This window comes from Oryctolagus cuniculus, chromosome 11 (assembly GCF_964237555.1).
Source record: "Oryctolagus cuniculus chromosome 11, mOryCun1.1, whole genome shotgun sequence".
Lineage (NCBI taxonomy): Eukaryota > Metazoa > Chordata > Mammalia > Lagomorpha > Leporidae > Oryctolagus > Oryctolagus cuniculus.
In genome coordinates, this window is record NC_091442.1 from 28,116,781 (window position 1) to 28,136,123 (window position 19,343).

Below are 19,343 nucleotides of genomic sequence, written 5' to 3' on the forward strand. Positions count from 1 at the left end.
TTGGATTGGCGCAGCACGCCGGCTGTAGCGGCCATTTGGGAGGTGAACCAACGGAAGGAAAACCTTTCTCTCTGTTTCTCTCTCTCACTGTCTTACTCTGCCTGTCAAAAAAAAATATATATATATATTTCCTGAATCAGCCTCCTTTCTCCATCCCTCTTACCTCTGCCTCGAATAATGCCTTCTCACTTTACTAGAACTGTTGTAAGACTCTTCTAGAAGATTCTAAAATCTGCATTCCCTCCGCTGCCAGAGTGATCTTTCTGAACTGCAGATCTGAGCTGTCACTCTCCTGTCATGGTTAGTCATTGATTCCTATCCCAAATGGAATAAAAGGCGGCGTTCCTCACCGTGTTTACAAAAGAACAGTTCCAACCCCGCGACTCCCTACTTCTCCAGGCCCATGTCTGCCCAGTACCTCACACTTTAATACCCTGATATTATCCAGACTGGGGGGAGCCCCAAATGCATCACACACCTTCAGTGCCTCCCTGCCTTTGCCCATGGTCTTCTTCCTGGAGCACCCTCCCCTCCTCCTGTGGGAGTGCCCATATCCCCTGCTTCTGGCTGAAGCTCCAAGGGGTTCCTACAGCTGGACCACAGGCCGTGGTACCTCCCACAATGATTCACCACTGCCACCACCCTTCATTCTCAAAGCCAAGTTTGAGACCTCTCAGAAATATATGGGCCAGTGCCACGGCTCACTTAGCTAATCCTCCACCTGCAGCTCTGGCACCCCGGATTCTAGCCCCAGTTGGGGCGCCGGATTCTGTCCCAGTTGCTCCTCTTCCAGTCCAGCTCTCTGCTGTGGCCCAGGAAGGCAGTGGAGGATGGTCCAAGTGCTTGGGCCCTGCACCCACATGGGAGACCAGGAAGAAGAACCTGGCTCCTGGCTTAGGATCGGCGCAGCGTGCCGGCCGAAGCACACCAGCCGTAGCAACCATTTAGGGGGGTGAACCAACAGAAAGGAAGACCTTTCTCTCTGTCTCTGTCTCTCTCACTATCTAAATCTGCATGTCAAAAAAATTAAAATTAAAAAAAAGAAATATATGAAAGTGAGTTGGATTAATTTCCCAAGTTATTTGTAACAGGAGCACTCAACTAACTTGCTATTAAGAATTTCCTTAATTCTTTATTTCACCCAAGGTTCCCTATTGCAGCATTTTACCTACCAAAACCAGTCTTAATTTATTCAACAATAATCCCTCCCTTTGTATTAAGCAAAGACATATAAAAAGTGCTAAAAGTCTAAGTTACTGTTATACCTTAAAAATATACTAATTATATCTAAAGCCAGTTACATTGAAAAACCAAAAATGAAATAAAATTTGAGGTTGAGTTAGATTCTGAAACTTTACTGTGTGCAGTTTTTCTTGGAAGTTTTGAAACACTGAGAAAGATCACAGGTTCCAATCTACTTTAAAAAAAAAAAAGATTTATTTGGAAGACAGAGTTACAGTGAGACAGAGGCAGAGAGAGATCTTCCATCCACTGGTTCACTCCCCAAATGGTCACAACAGCCAGAGCTGAACCAATCAGAAGCCAGGAGCTTCTTCCAGATCTCCCACATGGGTACAGGGGCCCAAGGACTTGGGCCATCTTCTGCTGCTTTCCCAGGTCATAGCAGAGCTGGATCAGAAGTGGAGCAGCTGAGACTCAAACTGGTGCCCATATAGGATGTTGGCACTGCAGACAGCTACTTTACCTGCTACGCCACATGCCGGCCCCTCCAGTCTACTTTAATTGTGACCCTGAGGATGGGGAAAATAACTTGAAGTTATGTGTGCATATTTGTGCGTGCATGGACACACACACAACTATCCCTGATTTCATCCCGAATGCTAGCAGCGCTGTTCCTTGCCTCTTACATCTCCACGCACTCCATGGAGTGGGGTAATCAAGGGAATGAAGCAGGAAGGAGGAGACAGGGACAGATCCTGGAACCATGGGGGAAGGCGGAAGAACAAGAACACCCAGAACTTTCCCCTCGTTAGACTCTGTTAAAATGCTGAGAAAGGATTGCTGGGAGGATAGAGTATCTGAGATCTGTCCTCTGAGCTCACAAACCAGAGCATCTGGATTTGCCTTCCTCCAGGGCTACATCAAGTATTCGGCTCTCTTCTACGGCTACTACAATAACCAGAGGACCATCGGGTGGCTGCGGTACAGGCTGCCGATGGCTTACTTTATGGTGGGGGTCAGCGTGTTTGGCTACAGCCTGATGATTGTCATTAGATCGTAAGTATAACTGCCTCATTTACGAGCTTTGACTTTTCTTCACACAAAGAGCTCACTCCCCACTCCCCTGGCCACTGGCCACTGAATACCTGCTTAACCTTCTTGTGGAGGCAGTTAGAGAGGAAACAAGGAAACAGATACTCAAAGCAAATGTGGATTGTAACACATGATATAAAATGCAGAAACTGGGCAATGTGGGGTGTTCTTGGAAGTGGAATGAAAATTCCTTTAGATGAGGCCAAGAGCCGCCAGCCCAAGTCTGGGTGCAATGTTTTAGACACAGGAAGAGCATGTGCAAAGGCCCTGAGGCAACAAATATCCTCTTGTGTTCCCCAAACTGTCCGAAGCCCAGTGTGGCTTGAGAGGGAGCAGGTTATCTGATAAGGTGAGGCTGGAGGTGTGCAAGGCCTATTCCTGTTTCTCTCCAGAGTTTGGCTTCCTTGGAAAAGCTCCTCTGGCACTCTAGCCAAACTGGCCCTACAAAGACAAAGACAGCAAACCTACCGTAAATCAATGTGTGTGGCTACAGCTAACCTCTCTGACCCAACTGCACCTGCCCCTGGGGTCAGAAATGGGCTTTCAGTGGAATGGGTCTGTGCCTCTGAGTGCATATTCTCTGAGGGACAAATTCGGCCCAGTCCTTGCATGCCCTTTTTGGGAGCCAGGAGACCCTATCCATGGTGGCTGGGCTGGGGTGGGGCACAGACTCCTGCTCCAGCCTGACCACCAGGGCCCACTCGCCCTCCAGTGAGGCCTCCAGGGTTCCTTCTCCCAGATCAGCATGCGTGGCTGTGCCTCCAGGAGAGGAGAGCTCTCTTGAAGCCTGGTTCAAACCCCTGAAAGGGCCGTGGGTAAGCCCGGCTTGGCTTCCTGCTGCATCGTCATGGGGGAAACTGCTGCTGTTCACAAGACCCTGCCCAGCACTCAGCAGTGACCAGGGGCGATACCTGGCTCCCCTGCTCTGTAACGCTAAGGGGAAAAAACCAGGATACCAGATTGGTTTCATTCTGAGCCCTCATGTTGTTACTTTTTCCTTCTTTGAAAATGTATTTATTTGAAAGACCGTGAAACAGGGACAGAAATACAGAGAGAGGCACTGGCTCACTCCCCAGTGCCTATAACAGCTAGGCCTGGGCCAAGCTGAAGCCAGGAGCCAGGAATTTAATCTGCACCACCCACGTGGGTGCCAGGGACCCAACTAGTTGAGCTATCACCTGCTCCCTCCCAGGAGGTACATTAGCAGGAAGCTGGAACTGGAAGCAGAGGCAGGATTCGAACCCAGGCACACTTGGATTAGTGTGGGCATCCCAGTCAATGAATTAACGACTATACCAAACGCCTGCCCACACTGTTCCCTTTTACTATCCCAGATAAGTGTAGAAATAGGCAATGCTTCCCTGGTGAATGAAAACAGCTAACTGAGTCCTTCAGAACAGAAAATCCACAAGCCAGCACACACGATAGGATTAGGGAGCACGACTGAACTCCAGAGACCAAGGACAGTAGGAGAAATTAGGAAGGTCCACGGGACTTTCATTTTGCTAAAAAAAAAAAAAAAAAAAAAGGTGTGAACAATACCCAATTGTAGTGCCAGCCACCTTAGAGTTTGTTGGGTTTTAAAACAGACAAAATACATGTCTGTGGGGAGCAACTCGGACTAGACTGTTACTGGAATTAAGACTTATTCTATGCATCTGCTCTCCCACAATATGGCTCTGGGAGAGGAGGAAACAGCTTCTACTCAGCTGCCTCCAGTTCAACCAATAAACAGCAGGACCTGCTCCTGATTGGAGGAGAGCAGCGTACTCGGCGTGTGGGTAGCAGAGTTGGGATTGGTGGAAGAGGACTATAAAGGAGGAGAGAGACAACATGCACCAGGAACATCTAAAAGGAACACCTGAAGGAACACCTGAGCAGCCCCCGAGAGAGCCGGCCGGCGGTGTGCCGCTCCCCCACGGAAGTGGGGAAAGTGGCAGGGGGAACCGCCCTTCCACGGAGGTGGAAGGGTCAGTAGCCAACCCAGGAAGAACCAGCAGCAAACCCGGGGAGGGCCGAGCAGACAAAAGAACAGCGCAGGGTCCTGTGTCGTTCCTCCATGAAGAGGGGGAGCGACACATGTCCATCCAGGAAAATGGGTGTCTTAGAAGGCCGCGCTGGGATGGCCATTTGGCTTAGTTCTCTCTCTCTCTCTCTCTTTCATTTTTTTAAAATTGTTTCGGCCATTTTTTTTTTTACAGAATTTAAATTTCTTCAAAAAGATACATTCCTTCATTTAGTCAATGGAATGGCTGAGCTCTTAGGGTGCTGTTTAAGACACATACACCCCACATCAGAGTTCCTGGGTTCCGTTTCTTTCTGTGGTTCCTGATTCCAGCTTCTTGCTAATGCAGACCCTAGTTGGCAGCAGTGTGGCTCACGTAATTGAGTTCCTGCCACCCACATGGGAGACCTGAACTGCCATTCCCAACTCGTGGCTTCAGCCCTAATCCCACCTCAGCTGTCATGGGCATCTGAGGGTGTGAACCAACACATGGGAGCTCGCTGTCTTTCTCTCTGCCTCTCAGACAAATAAATGAATTTCCAAAAGATGTTTCAAAAAGAAAGGGATGTTCCACTTCAAATATCTAAGCAGGCAAAAGACTGCTTCCCCTCGGAGTCTGTTAACCACAGAGATGATACACTTACTTAACAGAGCAGACATTGGGAGAATTATGTGAGTCGATATGGGTTAGTGAGATCTGAGCACAGTAACTGGTCATTGTTTGGAAAATCTGGTCATTGGTTGAAAAAGTACCTGCAAGGAGTTCTCAAACTGCATTTGCAGGTGAGCCAGGGCACAGGAATCAGGTGTGGGGTAGAAAAGGCTCCTTCTTCCCCCACGGACACCATGCTTGCAGGGGACCCCGAATTTATAGGGAAGACCCCCTGGCTGTCATCAAAGCTGTCTTGGCTCAAGTTCCTGCCTGGCTCTTCCCCTCAGTGGATACCTGCCACCTGTTCATCTTGCATGTGCCCAAGACTGGCTCAGGGCACAGTCCCCTTGAGTGACGCAGCAGAAACAGAGCAGGCGTAACGATGGTGGTGTGTGCCCTGCAGGATGGCCAGCAATTCCCAGGGGAGCACGAGCGAAGGGGAGAGTGACAACTTCACCTTCAGCTTCAAGATGTTCACCAGCTGGGACTACCTGATCGGGAATTCAGAGACAGCCGACAGCAAGTACGCCTCCATCACCACCAGCTTCAAGGTAACTGCCCGAGGCAGGTCCCAAGGGCTGGGGCGGGGGGGGGGGGGGTCTCCGGGTGCCCCCAGCACTTGGAGACTTCTCCCAGCTGCGGCAGAGGAAACAAATCCCCCAGGAGCATGAGCCCAGTTCTCAAGCCTTCCACAAAGGAAGCCCCTGGCTGGAGCCCACTTCTGTTTTGGAGAACCTCAGTGCCAGGGTCTGGTCCTGCCTGTTTCCTAGTGGAACTGCTTTCGGCTGGAGGAAGTAGCTGGACTGAACTGGGATGGCCATTCTCAACCTCTTTTGCAAGCCACACTACCTGAGGAGCTTTGGCAGCTTCCTGTCCCTGTCCCCACCACTCTCAGGGATTCCGATGTAATTAGTCTGGGCTGGGGTCCTGCTGTTGGTTTTTGGAAAGCTCCCCACCTAAGTAGAACACCCAGAAAGGGTGTAGGAGTAAAGGAATCTGCTGTGTGTTTCTTACAATACGCACGTGATGATCTCATTACCTTGTCTCAGAGACGCTTGAGGTGAGGTTCAGATAAAATAAATCAGTAACTAAGGTGCTGCCTGGGGCCCTGGCGTCCCACATCGAGTGCCAGATTTGAGTCCCAGCTCTGTTTCCAGTTCCAGCTTCCTGCTGATGCACGCCCTGGAGGCAGCAGGTTACGACCCAAGCTCTTGGGTCCCTGCCACCCATGCGGAGACCCAGTTTGAGTTCCAGGCTCCTGACTTTAGCCTGGCCTGGCCCTGGCTGTTGCGGGCATATGGGCATATGGGATTGAACCAGTGGATGCAAGAGATCTCTCTCACTCTCTCTCTCTCTCCTTCCAACTAAAATGAAAATAAATTATTTCTTAAAAAAGAATACCAGTAAACCAGATGGCGAGGAAATGAATGGAGGCAGAAGCCATGATACTGAGGCACTGCACATCATCATCTTCCCCCATCCCTTTAAAAACCGTGTCAAGTTCTTGGGCGGTCCATAGACTTCTCCTGAGTACTCAGGCTTTCTTTCCCTTGGGACCTAAGAGAGGTCACATTTACACCACAGCTCTGTTTTTCTGTCCCTTCCTCTCTCTTCTTGCCCAGTTCTTCTGGGGCCAGTGGCTCTGCGCATCACCAATGCCTGCACATGGCAGGGACACCCGCCAGGCAAAGGCGATTGACTACACAGGTTTCACGGCCATGGGTGGAGCAGGGAGCTGACCCAGTCCTCCTCCTCACAGCCATGGGGAGCCTATGGCCACCTGCTGACCCCCAAATTAGAAGACTCAATATTGTTCAGATTCAGTTCAGATATAACTGATCTGTAGATTTAAAGCAATCCCCTCTCAACAGTTACTGAAGTCTCCCCAGTCCTCGTGTCTGCAGGGTGGGTGCTGACCGTAACTGCCGTGTCGGTTCCGTGTTTGGGTTTAGAGAGCATTTGGTACCACATCTGGCACGTGGTGAGCATTCGATCCATCTAAGTCTTCGTTATGTGTACTAGATAACAACAAAAAATAGATTGCTTTCAAGAACGTAGTCAGCTCTTCACAGGGCACGGGTTATTACATCGCCCTCTATTTTATTTCACTTGTAGAAGTAGAAGGTAATTTTCTCAGGGACCCAACAGTGCAGCTCCTGTCAGTTCCTGGCCTGAAATTGTTCCCATCTCACTTTCACACATCAGGAATCAATCGTGGATGAGCAAGAGAGCAACAAGGAGGAAAATGTCCACCTGACAAGATTCCTCCGCGTTCTGGCCAACTTCCTCATCATCTGCTGTCTTTGTGGGAGCGGATATCTCATCTACTTTGTGGTGAAGCGATCCCAGGAGTTCTCCAAAATGCAGAACGTCAGCTGGTATGAAAGAAATGAGGTAAGAAGGATCTCTCTCATGACGGGAAGACTGAGGGTAAATACTGAAATCACTGGTTCCCATGCCATTTAGTGGAATTACTGGAAACCTGGATTATAGAATTTGGTTTAAAAAGTGAGATTATAGGCCGGAGCCGCGGCTCACTAGGCTAATCCTCCGCCTAGCGGTGCCGGCACACCGGGTTCTAGTCCCGGTCGGGGCGCCGGATTCTGTCCTGGTTGCCCCTCTTCCAGGCCAGCTCTCTGCTGTGGCCAGGGAGTGCAGTGGAGGATGGCCCAGGTGCTTGGGCCCTGCACCCCATGGGAGACCAGGAAAAGCACCTGGCTCCTGGCTCCTGCCATCGGATCAGCGCGGTACGCCGGCCGCAGCGCACCAGCCGCGGCGGCCATTGGAGGGTGAACCAAAGGCAAAGGAAGACCTTTCTCTCTGTCTCTCTCTCTCACTGTGCACTCTGCCTGTCAAAAAAAAAAAAAAAAAAGTGAGATTATATCACTTATCCCATAAAGTGACATTAACATCCTGAATGAAGAATCACCTATTGTTAGGCCTTCGGGCTAGCTATTATAACTAGAGAAAGCCAAATTATAATTAACATATCAATCAACCGCATAGCCAGTTGTCCTATTTTTTTTTTGTAATGATTTATTTTTTTGAAATGAAGAGTTACAGAGAGGCAGGGGCAGAGGAAGAGAGAAAGAGAGAGAGAGGTCTCACAGGTACAGGGGCCCAAGAACTTGGCCCATCTTCCACTTCTTTCCCAGGCCATGGCAGAGAGCTGGATCTGAAGTGGAGCAGCCAGGTCTTGAACTGGCGCCCATATGGGATGCCAGTGCTGCAGGTGACAGCTTTACCCACTAAGCCACCAGTCCCCTTAACACCAATTATTAAAAAGGCAGCCATTTCCTCAACGTCTCTGCAGTGCCGTACAGCCCGACCACGTGTTCATGAAAGCACGGGTGTGATCTTGGGCTTTGTTCTCAGTTCCAGGGGTCTATTTCTCTGTTCTTGCATCCGTCACATACTCCTACACTATGGCTTTACGTCTTGATATCTGGGAAACTGTGCTCTCTCATGCAGATACACAGTAAAATCCACTAAGGATTTATTGTCGTTAGATCGAATCTGTAAATTTCTTGGGAATTTGACAGCTTTGGTAGTTTGCAAAAAATGGTACCCATTCTTATATCTTTTATGCACATTTCTTCACAATGCTATTTTTGTAACTCTTCTCATGGCGGGGAGGGGAATCCGTGTTCCTGTTCCTTAAATCCAGCTTGACATGGCTGTGTGACTTGTTTATTTTATCATTAAGACAGTTGAGTTGCAACCTGATCCCTTACCGCTCTTGGGAAAGCCGAGACCTCCACCTGGGAACCAGCTCTGGCCGTCCTGCTGAATGACGAGAGGCACAGAGCAACCAGTCTCACAGCGGTTAGGATGTGCAGGCATTGCTGACTGCCCAGGACCACCTAGCAAGTTGTGGAGACCCAACTCTAGGGGCAGAGAAGAGGGCCCTCGGGCAGCAGAGATAGATGGCCATGGGCATGCAGGGATGATGGCTCAGCAATGACATTGATGACGTAAGTGACCCCGGCTTGCTTGACTTCTCAGGTGGAGATCGTGATGTCCCTGCTTGGGATGTTTTGTCCCCCTCTGTTTGAAACCATTGCTGCCCTGGAGAATTACCACCCTCGCATTGGACTGAAGTGGCAGCTGGGACGCATCTTTGCACTCTTCCTGGGAAACCTCTACACATTTCTCTTGGCCCTGATGGACGATGTGCACCTCAAGGTAAGAGCTGCCCGATCCCTGGTGCCCACCACATCTCCTCCTGTTAATATACTAGTTTCATTATACATAATTCATGTTAGGGAAGTAAATGGTGGAAATTCAGAAAAGTAAACAGAAAAAAAAAAAAAAAAAACAAACCCGAGTCTGACCCGAAGATGACAGCCGCTAACATGTTGCTAGAGTTCTTTACTGTCTTTCCCTCCGGCTGCCTTCCTCACACTGTCTACAAGGCGCCTGGTACCGCTGGGATTGCACCTGTGGACTTTTCCATGTTATTGCAAAGCTGCCATAAGGGATTAGCAGCCAGGGGACTGTGCCATGGTGCTATACCTGCTCATCAGTGCTCACAGGACTGGGAAGGTGCTCCCTCTGTGCCAGGCCCTGGGGCACCACAGAAAGCAAGACACAGCCCTGTTGCAGTCATGCTCCCACTATGGGCTGGGAGGCGACTCCTCCAAGACAGCAGGGTGTGGGGTGTGCTACAGTGGGGGCAAGCCCAGGGCAGCTCTGCAGGGCCAAAGAGGGCCTCCAAACCCCACTCTGGGGAACCTTGGCCAAAATGCTGGGAAAAGCAGGGGGAGCAGCTACTGCCCACAGGGAGTTTCAGGATAACAGAACAGTGCAGTGCAGGGCACAAGGTGGGAAATGAGACTAGGGGAGGGCGAGATGATGACACATCCCTTCCCTGCCCCTCCGTCCTCTTGAGCCACAGGAACTCTCCTGAGATACAGGAAATACTGTATGTTTCTAAGTGTGGAAGTGCCTGGACCCGGCCTTCACCCCCACCCTCATCCCTGGCTTCCCTCTTCCCCCGGGAGACTCTTCCACCCTCCTGCACCTCCCAGATCCTCCACAAAACAAAATGCCCTCTCACCTCCCTCTTCCCATTTCTTCATCCTGTTTTAAAATAATCCCTCAGTTGCTAATCCTCCCAGATTCGGCCCAGATGTCACTGCCTCCAGAAAGTCTTTGTGGGCCCCATCGGTGACGTGGACGCCGCTCAGTCCCCACCGAAAATCTCCCCAGCTCCTGTCATTCTGCTCTGACTGTTAGCTCCATCCCTCACTAGACTGTGAACTCTCCGAGAGAAGCCCTTTCTCTTGTGGGCACCCCTGTATCACCTCTGCCTCGCGTGCCCAGAGCACACCCTGAGTGAATTGGTCTCAAAAGAAGAATGAATGACTGGAAGACGGATGACTGGAAAGATGTCAACCTGGAAAAGAAGGTCACTGCGTGGCAAAGACCCAAGGACTGAACTCCGCTGTCCCCCTCCCCGTATAGACGGAAAGCCTGTGGGAGACATTCCTGGAAAGACTGTTCATGGTTAGGGCAGAAGCTAGACGATAGTATTATGGCCTATGCCAGCTGAAACTGTTGTTCCCATGGAAACAGTTGGACTGTCCCTGGCTCTACCCAACCCTGCATCTGCATCTTCTGTTCTAGCTTTCTAAGGAAGAGGCCATAAAGAACATCACCCACTGGACCCTGTTTAACTATTACAACTCCTCAGGCTGGAACGAGAGCGTCCCCCGGCCACCCCTGCACCCTGCAGATGTGCCCCGGGGTTCTTGCTGGGAGACTGCTGTGGGCATTGTGAGTGCTCCCCTCTCTGCAGAGGTGATCCCTGCTCTCAGTTCTTTGTTTTCCTTCTTTGATATTTGCATTTTTAAGACTAATTAATTTGAAACGTGCAGTGAAACAGAGAGAGAGAGAGAGAGAGAGAGAGAATCTTGCATCTGCTGGTTCATTCCCCAAATACCTACAACTATCGGAGCAAAGCTAGGTTGAATTCAAGAGCCAGGAATTCCATATCTGGTTCTCCCATGTGGGTGGCAGGGTCTCAGCTCTTGAGCCATGATCTCCCAGGTGCCTCAGCAGAAAGCTGGATGGGAAGTAGAGGCAAGACTCTACCCCAGACACTCTGATATGAGATGGGGGCATCCCAAGGGGTGGCTTAACTCACTGTGCCACAACACCCACCCCTGAAGTTTCCATTTCTTTCTTTTTTTAAAAAAAAAAAAAAAAAGATTTTATTTATTTATTTTAGAGTCAGAGTTACAGACAGAGAGATTTCCTATCTGCTGGTTCATTTCCCAAATAGCTGCAATGGCCAGAGCTGGGCCAATCTGAAGCCTGGAGCCAGGGGCTTCTTCTGGGTCTCCCATGGGGGTGCAGGGGCCCAAGCCGTCGGGCCATCTTCTGCTTTCCCAGGCCACAGCAGAGAGCTGGATCAGAAGTGAAGCAGTCAGGACTAGAACTGGTGCCCATATAGGATGCTGGAGCTGCAGGAGGAGGCTTAGCCCACTACACCACAGTGCCGGCCCCAGTGTATTTTTCTGTAAAGAGAATTAATGGTTTTCATTAGAATCTTTTTTTTTTTTTTTTTGACAGGCAGAGTGGACAGTGAGAGAGAGAGACAGAGAGAAAGGTCTTCCTTTGCCGTTGGTTCACCCCCCAATGGCTTCATTAGAATCTTAAAAATTAAGAATGTCCCTGACCCCCTAACCCCTTTGCCACCATTCCTGTGGCTTGCCCAGTGCAGACTTCAGATCCTGGTGCTCTTTGTCTTCCTGAGCAGACGTGTTCATGGGTGAGATAGAGCTCGGCTGCCTCCTCTTCCTCCACTCCATCACTTTCCATTGCACCTGCACCCCCACTGAGATGCTGCACTTGTCACTGTTGGCGGCTCCCTGGAGGATGCACTCACACAACACTGGACACCATGTTTGTAACTGAGGGTGACGAGGGGCCGTGGAGGGGCAGGTGACTCACAGCCTCATAGCAAACTGCCTGTGAGTCCTCCAGAGGACGACTTCTTCTTTCAGAAGCACTCTCTCCCATGAGGCCTGGGGTCTTTCCTCCCCCAGTTCTTTCCTGGAGGACTCAGACTCCCCACCTCCTGTTTCCTCCTGTCCAGACTCCCCCCATGCTGTTCAAATCCTCCTTACCTCTAAGGAGTAAGCGCAGAGCAATGCAGCTTCCCCAGCCGCTGCATTTCCAAACCCATCACGGCATGTAACAGAAGAGTCCTCAAGTCAATAAAACCACCCCCATCGGCAGACGGAAGAGTTAATCACCCACGTGATTCCTTTGGGCCATCCCACTGTAGAATTCGCAGGTCCAGCCTCATCTCTCTGGCACTCCTCCCTGACTGCCCATCACCTTTCATATCACTGACTAAAGTGTGTTTCTTGGGGCCCGCGTTGTGGCATAGCAGGTTAAACCTGCTTACAATGCCGGCATTCCATATCAGAGTGCCAGTTCCAGTCCCAGCTACTCCACTTTGTTTCCAATCCAGCTTCCTGCTCATGCACATGGGAAGGCAGGAGTACCCTGTACCACGTGGGATTCTAGGATGAAACTCTTGTCTCTTGGCTCTGGCCTGGCCCAGCCCTCTCTGTTATAGCCACTTGGGAAGTGAACCAGTGGAATGAAGATTTCTCTCTCTCTCTCTCTCTCTCTCTCTCTCTCTCTCTGTCATTATGCCTTTCAAATAAAAAGATTTTTATTTATTTATTTGAGAGGTAGAGTTATAGACAGAGAGGGAGAGACAGAGAAGAAAGTCTTCCATCTGGTGGTTCATTCCCTAAATGGCTTCAATTGCCAGAGCCAGGCCAATCCGAAGCCAGGAGCCAGGAGCTTCTTCTGTGTCTCCCACGTGCGTGCAGAGGCCCAAGCACTTGGGCCATCTTCTACTGCCTTCCCAGGCCATAGGCAGAGAGCTGGATAGGAAAAGGAACAACTGGGACACAAACTGGCACCCTTATGGAATGTCAGTGCTACCAGCAGAGGCTTAGCCTACTACGCCACAGCACCAACACCAATATATTTTTTTAAAAAGCGTGTTTCTTTCTGAGCTCGTTGGTAGGATGGATTTGAGGTGTCACATCCTGCTTACCCCCACCCACTACCACCTCCACAGGGGAGAGACTTGACACCTGTTGGCTCATCTTTTCCTAAGGAGCACTAACCCGAGTTCTTGTTGGGGAATAACCCTGAAAACCCATCAGCTGTTCACCCAGCAAACACTTCTGAATCGTCTTGGGGGTACAGAAATGAACAAAGCAGGCCTGCAGCCCCCAGGAACTCCGGATTTATTAGGTGTCTCAAAGGCTGTGACAGTGTCTCGGAGATCTTTTCAGCTTTTTCAAAAAAGTAATAAATTATACACAGAGAGACTACCTAAGTAGAGCATGCTTTGTTCTTTGGCTTTTGCCTCGCCTGCTAGGTTCCTCTGTGCAAAAATTGTTTTACCTTCTCTACATATTAAGAAAAAATCCCAGAGCCAGTGCTATGGTATAGTAGGTTACCCCTCTGCCTGTGGTGCCAGCCTGTGGTGCCAACTTGTGTCCCAGCTGCTCCTCTTGCGATCCAGCTCACTGCTAATGGCCTGGGAAATCAGTACTTGAGCCCCTACATCCATGTGGGAGACCCAGAAGAAGCTTCTGACTCCCACCTTCAGATAAGGCCGGCTCTGGCCATTGCAGCTATTCAGAGAGTGAGCCAACCGATGGAAGACCTCTCTCTCTGTCTCTGCCTCTCTCTCTGTCTGTAACTGTGCGGAAGGAAGGAAGGAAGGAAGGGAGGGAGGGAAGGAGGGAGGGAGGGATAGAAAAAAAAAACAATTAGCAGAAGCTAAAGCAAGCTAGCCATTATCCCCAGGGACTGATGTCACAGTCCGTCTTAGCAGGGGCAGCTGTCACTGCAGAGCAGGTGGAGGATGCTAAGGATGTGGCTTCAGATCCTAAACCTCTGCAACAGTGCTGACAGCTGCCATGCACCAGCCATCACTAACCCCTTCCCAACAGCCCTGCAAGGTTGATATCTCTATCAGCTTCAAGAGGTTACAGGATTATTTCAAAGCCATACAGATAGCAGTCGGTACAGCTGGGACTTAAAGTCAGCACTCTCCAAAGCCCAAGGTCCTGCCTGCACCATTCCTCTGCCACGAAGAACGGGGATCGCGAAGATGAGTTCAGGCGGGTGGGAGAGTGTGGCTGCAGTCACGCAGCAGAAGCAGGCAGCTGGAACCCTGACGACCACTTCTGTGTTCCTCCTTGCAGGAGTTCATGAGGCTGACAGTGTCCGACATGCTGGTAACGTACATCACCATCCTGGTGGGGGACTTCCTCCGGGCGTGCTTTGTCCGGTTCATGAACCACTGCTGGTGCTGGGACCTGGAGGCTGGGTTTGTAGGTCCCGACACCCTGCACAGAGGCACTCCCACCCTCCCATTTGATGCGTACAGGCAGGCGCACCCTGTGCGTCTCACTTCTCCAGATGCGTGTGTCAGGCTCTGCTCTGAGAAGTGCAAGGCTGTTCAATCTGTTTCCTTTAAGGGGCCTCTTAAAAAGGAAACTGCTTTTTTTTTCCAATGTGATTAACAAAATGACCTGTAAAAAAATTTATCTTCTTGGAAGGCAAAGAGAGAGAGGGAAACCTTCCATACACTGGTTTACTCCCAGAAATGCCTGCAGGGGCCGACGCCGTGGCTCACTTGGTTAATCCTCTGCCTGCGGCGCCGGCATCCCATATGGGCACCAGGTTCTAGTCCCAGTTGTTCCTCTTCCAGTCCAGCTCTCTTCTGTGGCCCGAGAGGGCAGTGGAGGATGGCCCAAGTGTTTGGGCCCTGCACCCGTAAGGGAGACCAGGAGGAAGCACCTGGCTCCTGGCTTCGGATTGGCGCGGCTCCGGCCTTGGCGACCATTTGGGGAGTGAACCAACAGAGGGAAGACCTTTCTCTCTGTCTCTCTCACTGTCTATAACTCTGTCAAAAAAGAAAAAAAAATGCCTGCAACAGCCAGGGTTGAGCCAGGCCAAAGCCAGGAACCCCAGGGACCCATACACTTGGGACATCATCTGCTGCCTCCTAGGCACATGAGAAGGGAGCTGGATCAGAAACAGAGCAGCCAGGACGGCTACACAGAGGCTTAACCAGCTGCACCACAAATGCTCACCCTGCAGTGTGTCGTACTGACCCGGGTAATGGAGGCACTGGCCTTGGGGGGAAATGAACCCTGCATTTCAGTGCTGAGCAGTTCTCTGTGCTTGTTAGGGAGGCTGAAAGCCTAGAGTGGCTGTGAATGTTTCCAGAAGTCCTAAAGCACCCCAAGAACACAACCATCGCCTGCAAATCCAAAGGAATGTTAGCTCCTCTCTCTGCCGTAGCCTTCCGTGACCTTCTGAGAGCCTCTGGCCTGCTCACCTAGCCTGTGTGTGTCTCCCCCTCAGCACCTGGTGGGCCCACCCAATGATCACGCGGTGTGAGCTGAGCTCCTGGTGGGAGGCCCCAGGTCTTGTTTAACTCTGTGGTCCTCACTCTGGCCTGTAGTAGGGTCCCCGGCCCAGGTTAGGGCCCAGTACAGGTTTCTGCCGCACTTTTTTTCTTTTAGTCACCAGCCACAGTTTTAAACAAACCTGCTCAGCTCCTTCTCCACAGCAAGGAGACTCACAGCCTTGTCTGAGAACAAGGGGGGAAGAACCTTGTACTCAAACAGGATCACATTTTGGACAGAAACACAATATTGCTTGTATGTCACTATCCTCAAAGTAATTTACAAGTTCAACAAGATCCCAAAATAGTACTAAAGTTTATTCAAAAATTAAGCATGTGGGGGCCGTTGCTGTGGTGCAGTGGGTAAAGCCGCCACCTGCAGTGCTGGCATCCCATATGGGCGCCGGTTCGAGACTGGCTGCTCCACTTCCGATCCAGCTCTCTGCTATTGCCTGGGAAAGCAGCAGAGGACAGCCCAAGTCCTTGGGCCCCTGTACCCACGTGGGAGACCTGGAAGAAGCTCCTGGCCCTTGGCTTCGGATCGGCGCAGCTCCGGCCATTGCGGCCAACTGGGGAGTGAACCAGCAGATGGAAAACCTCTCTCTCTCTTTCTGCCTCTCCTTTCTTTCTGTGTAACTCTTTCAAATAAATAAAATAAATCTTAAAAAAAAATAAACCTGTAGATCCAACACTTATAGTCAATTTTAAAAAAAGGCATGTGGGAAGATCTACAAATTATTTTCTTTAAAAATTTATTTAATTATTTTCACTTATTTGAAAGGCAGAGAGACAGAGAGATCTTCCATCCAACAGGCTGGAGCTGGGCCAGAGGAAAGCCAGGAGACCAGTACTCAATTCAGATCTCCCAGAGGGTGGCAGAGATCCAAGTCCTTGGGCCGCTACCTGCTGCCTCCAAGGATGCACCTTAGCAGCAGGCAATGTAATATGGGAGGTGGGCGGGCATCCCAATGGCATCTGAGCCACCCTATCAAATGCCTGTCCTGCCAGGAGACATCTTTAAAAAGAAGAATGAGGCTGGCATGTCACAGCAGGTTTAGCTGCCACTTGTGACACCAGCTTCTCATATCGGAGCGCCAGTTCAAGTCCTGGTTGCTCCACTTCCAATCCAGCTCCCTGATAATGTGCCAGAGAAAGCAGCAGTACTCCTGCCCCTGCCACTCTCATGGTAAACTAAGATGGAGTTCTTGGCTCCTAGCTTCGGCCTGGCCCAGCCTTGACTGTTGCAAGCATCTGGGGAGAGAACCAGTGGTTGGAAGATCTCAATCTCTCTTTTTCTCTCTCTGACTCTCCCTGTCACTTTGCTTTTCAAATAAAAAACAAATAAAATAGAGTAATGAAGTGACTAGCTCTATCATATGAAAACATATTAAGAAGGTATAATGACTAAAACTGGTACTGAGGAATAGACAAACATCAATAGAACAGAATAAAAAGTCCAGAAATAGAATCAATCTGTACACAAATTGAGCTTATGATAAAAGGAGCCTTTTGAACCAGTGGGAAAAAGAAGAACTGTATAAAAATGGGTCGGGCAGATTAAAGCCATAGTCTGCAGTGCCAGCATCCCATACTGGCTCTGGTTACAGTCCCAGCTGCTCTACTTCCGATCCATCTCCTTGCTAATGTTCCTGGGAAAGCAGTGGAAGATGGCCCAAGTGCTTGGGCCCCTGCACCCATATGGGAGACCCAGAGAAAGCTCCTGGCTCCTGGCTTCATCCTGGCCCAGCCCTAGCCTTTGCAGCCATCTGGGGAGTGAACCAGCAGATGGAAGATCTCTCTGTGACTCCTCTCTCTCTCTCTCTCCCCCTGTAACTCTGCCTTTCAAATAAATAAATAATTTAAAGAAAATGGGTCAAGACAACTGGTTAACCACTGGGAGATGGGAAACTATAAACCCTTCTGTCATTTCACCTGATCTATTAAGAAGAAGTGAATTCAAGTTGTAAACACTAAAAAAGGCATTCATAAATTTCAAAGAGAAAATATATACAAACTTAGAATCCTGGAGTGAGGAAGATTTTTCTAAGCAGGACAGAAATCCCAGTAGATACATTCTTAAAAATATTTTAAAACATTAGGGCCGGCGCCGCGGCTCACTAGGCTAATCCTCCGCCTAGCGGCGCCGGCACACCGGGTTCTAGTCCCGGTCGGGGCGCCGGATTCTGTCCCGGTTGCCCCTCTTCCAGGCCAGCCCTCTGCTGTGGCCAGGGAGTGCAGTGGAGGATGGCCCAGGTGCTTGGGCCCTGCACCCCATGGGAGACCAGGAAAAGCACCTGGCTCCTGGCTCCTGCCATCGGATCGGTGCGGTGCGCCGGCCGCAGCGCGCCGGCCGCGGCGGCCATTGGAGGGTGAACCAACGGCAAAGGAAGACCTTTCTCTCTGTCTCTCTCTCTCACTGTCCACTCTGCCTGTCAAAAAAAAAAAAAAAAAAAAATTTTTAAAACATTAAACATTTAAATCCCCAAGGCTGAATCCCACCACCACCACCGGGTGTTTCCTCCTTTGATAGGCACTTCTTTTCTCTTTCCTAACTTCACATTCCTCTCTCTCATTCTTTTTTTTTTTTTAAGAAAGCTTTTATTTAATAAATATAAATTTCATAGGTACAGCTTTTGGAATATAGCAGTTTTCCCCCCAAACACACCCGCCCTCCCACTCCCAAACCATCCCACCTCCTACTCTCTCTTCATTAAGATTCATTTTTATTTATCTTTATATAAAGATCAACTCTATATTAAGTAAAGATTTCAACAATTCACACTCATACAGACACACAAAGTATAAAGTACTGTTTGAAGGCAAGTTTCACTGTTAATTCTCATAGTACAACTCATTAAGGACAGAGGTCCTACATGGAGCAAGTGCACAGTGACTCTTGTTGTTGATTTAACAATTGACAATTGATCACTCAGTGATCACCTAAGGCTCTTGTCATGAGCTGCCAAGGCTATGGAAGCCTTTTGATCCACAAACTCCGTCAGTATTTAGACAGGGCCATAAACAAAGTAAAAGCTCTCCCTTCAGAGAAGAGTACATTGTTCTTTGATGGCCCCTTCTTTCCACTGGGATCTCACAGAGATCCTTCGTGTAGATCATTTTTTGCCACAGTGTCTTGGCTTTCCATGCCTGAAATGCTGGCATGGGCTTTTCAGCCAGATCCGAATGCCATAAGGGCTGATTCTGAGGCCAGAGTGCTATTTAGGGCATTTGTCATTCTATGACCCTCTCTCATTCTTGTCACCCTTCATCTCCATTTCTGGAAGACAAATTGGCACACCTAAGCATGTTTCACAAGGGCCCCAGCTCCACCAAAATGCTGAAAATCAGACTGAGCCCCTTCCTTGCCAAGAACAACTCTCAAACTGGAGGAAGGAGATAGGGAAGGAGAGTCAGAGGAATGATTTGGGTTTTGTTCGTTATTAAACTTTCTTTTCCTCTGACTCCTCATTTAGTTATTTGTAGTCCATTGTTTCCAAGATTTGTTCCTTGAGTGTAATTTCCAGATCCATGGCTGACTCAAACACTGATAGAAATCCTCCACGAGCACACTGTCGACCTGCAGGGTCAAAAAGGCAGAAACTCTCACATGTTTTGTTGAAAATCATTCAGTTTTGACAACTTAAAGAAGTTTTCTTTAAAGCTAAAACATGTTGGGGCTGGGGGTGTGGTGTAGCAAGTTAAACTGCCACTTACGATGCCAGCATCTTGTATCAGAGCACCAAGTCAAGTCCTGCCTACTCTGCTTCTGATCCAGCTTCCTGCTAAGGTACCTGAGAAAGCAGCAGAAGATGGCCCAAGTACCTGGGTCCCTGCCACCCACATGGGAGACCCAGGTGGAGTTCCTGGCTCCCGGCTTCAGCCTAGCTCAACTCTGACCAGTGTTGCCTTTTTGGGAGTGGATTAGTTGTTGGAAGATCTCTCTCTGTGTCACT

At 49.7% G+C, this 19,343-nt stretch overlaps 1 protein-coding gene and 1 long non-coding RNA gene across 3 annotated transcripts in view; one reads left to right on the top strand and one right to left on the bottom strand.

The window, feature by feature from the left end:
• The window catches only part of TMC2 (transmembrane channel like 2), a 59,514-nt gene that overhangs the window by 28,700 nt on the left and 11,471 nt on the right, over positions 1–19,343 (top strand). For both annotated transcript variants that reach the window (XM_002710874.4, XM_051845199.2), the window contains 6 exons: positions 2,096–2,238; positions 5,335–5,482; positions 7,137–7,325; positions 8,937–9,116; positions 10,560–10,709; positions 14,180–14,308. In XM_002710874.4, coding sequence (XP_002710920.2) covers positions 2,096–2,238; positions 5,335–5,482; positions 7,137–7,325; positions 8,937–9,116; positions 10,560–10,709; positions 14,180–14,308 — 939 coding nt within the window. The remainder of the gene's footprint in view (positions 1–2,095; positions 2,239–5,334; positions 5,483–7,136; positions 7,326–8,936; positions 9,117–10,559; positions 10,710–14,179; positions 14,309–19,343) is intronic.
• LOC138844323 (uncharacterized) overlaps positions 11,141–19,343 on the bottom strand; it is a 28,112-nt gene continuing 19,909 nt past the window's right edge. Inside the window, exon 2 of the long non-coding RNA XR_011379966.1 lies at positions 11,141–11,452. This is a non-coding gene — a long non-coding RNA (uncharacterized lncRNA). The remainder of the gene's footprint in view (positions 11,453–19,343) is intronic.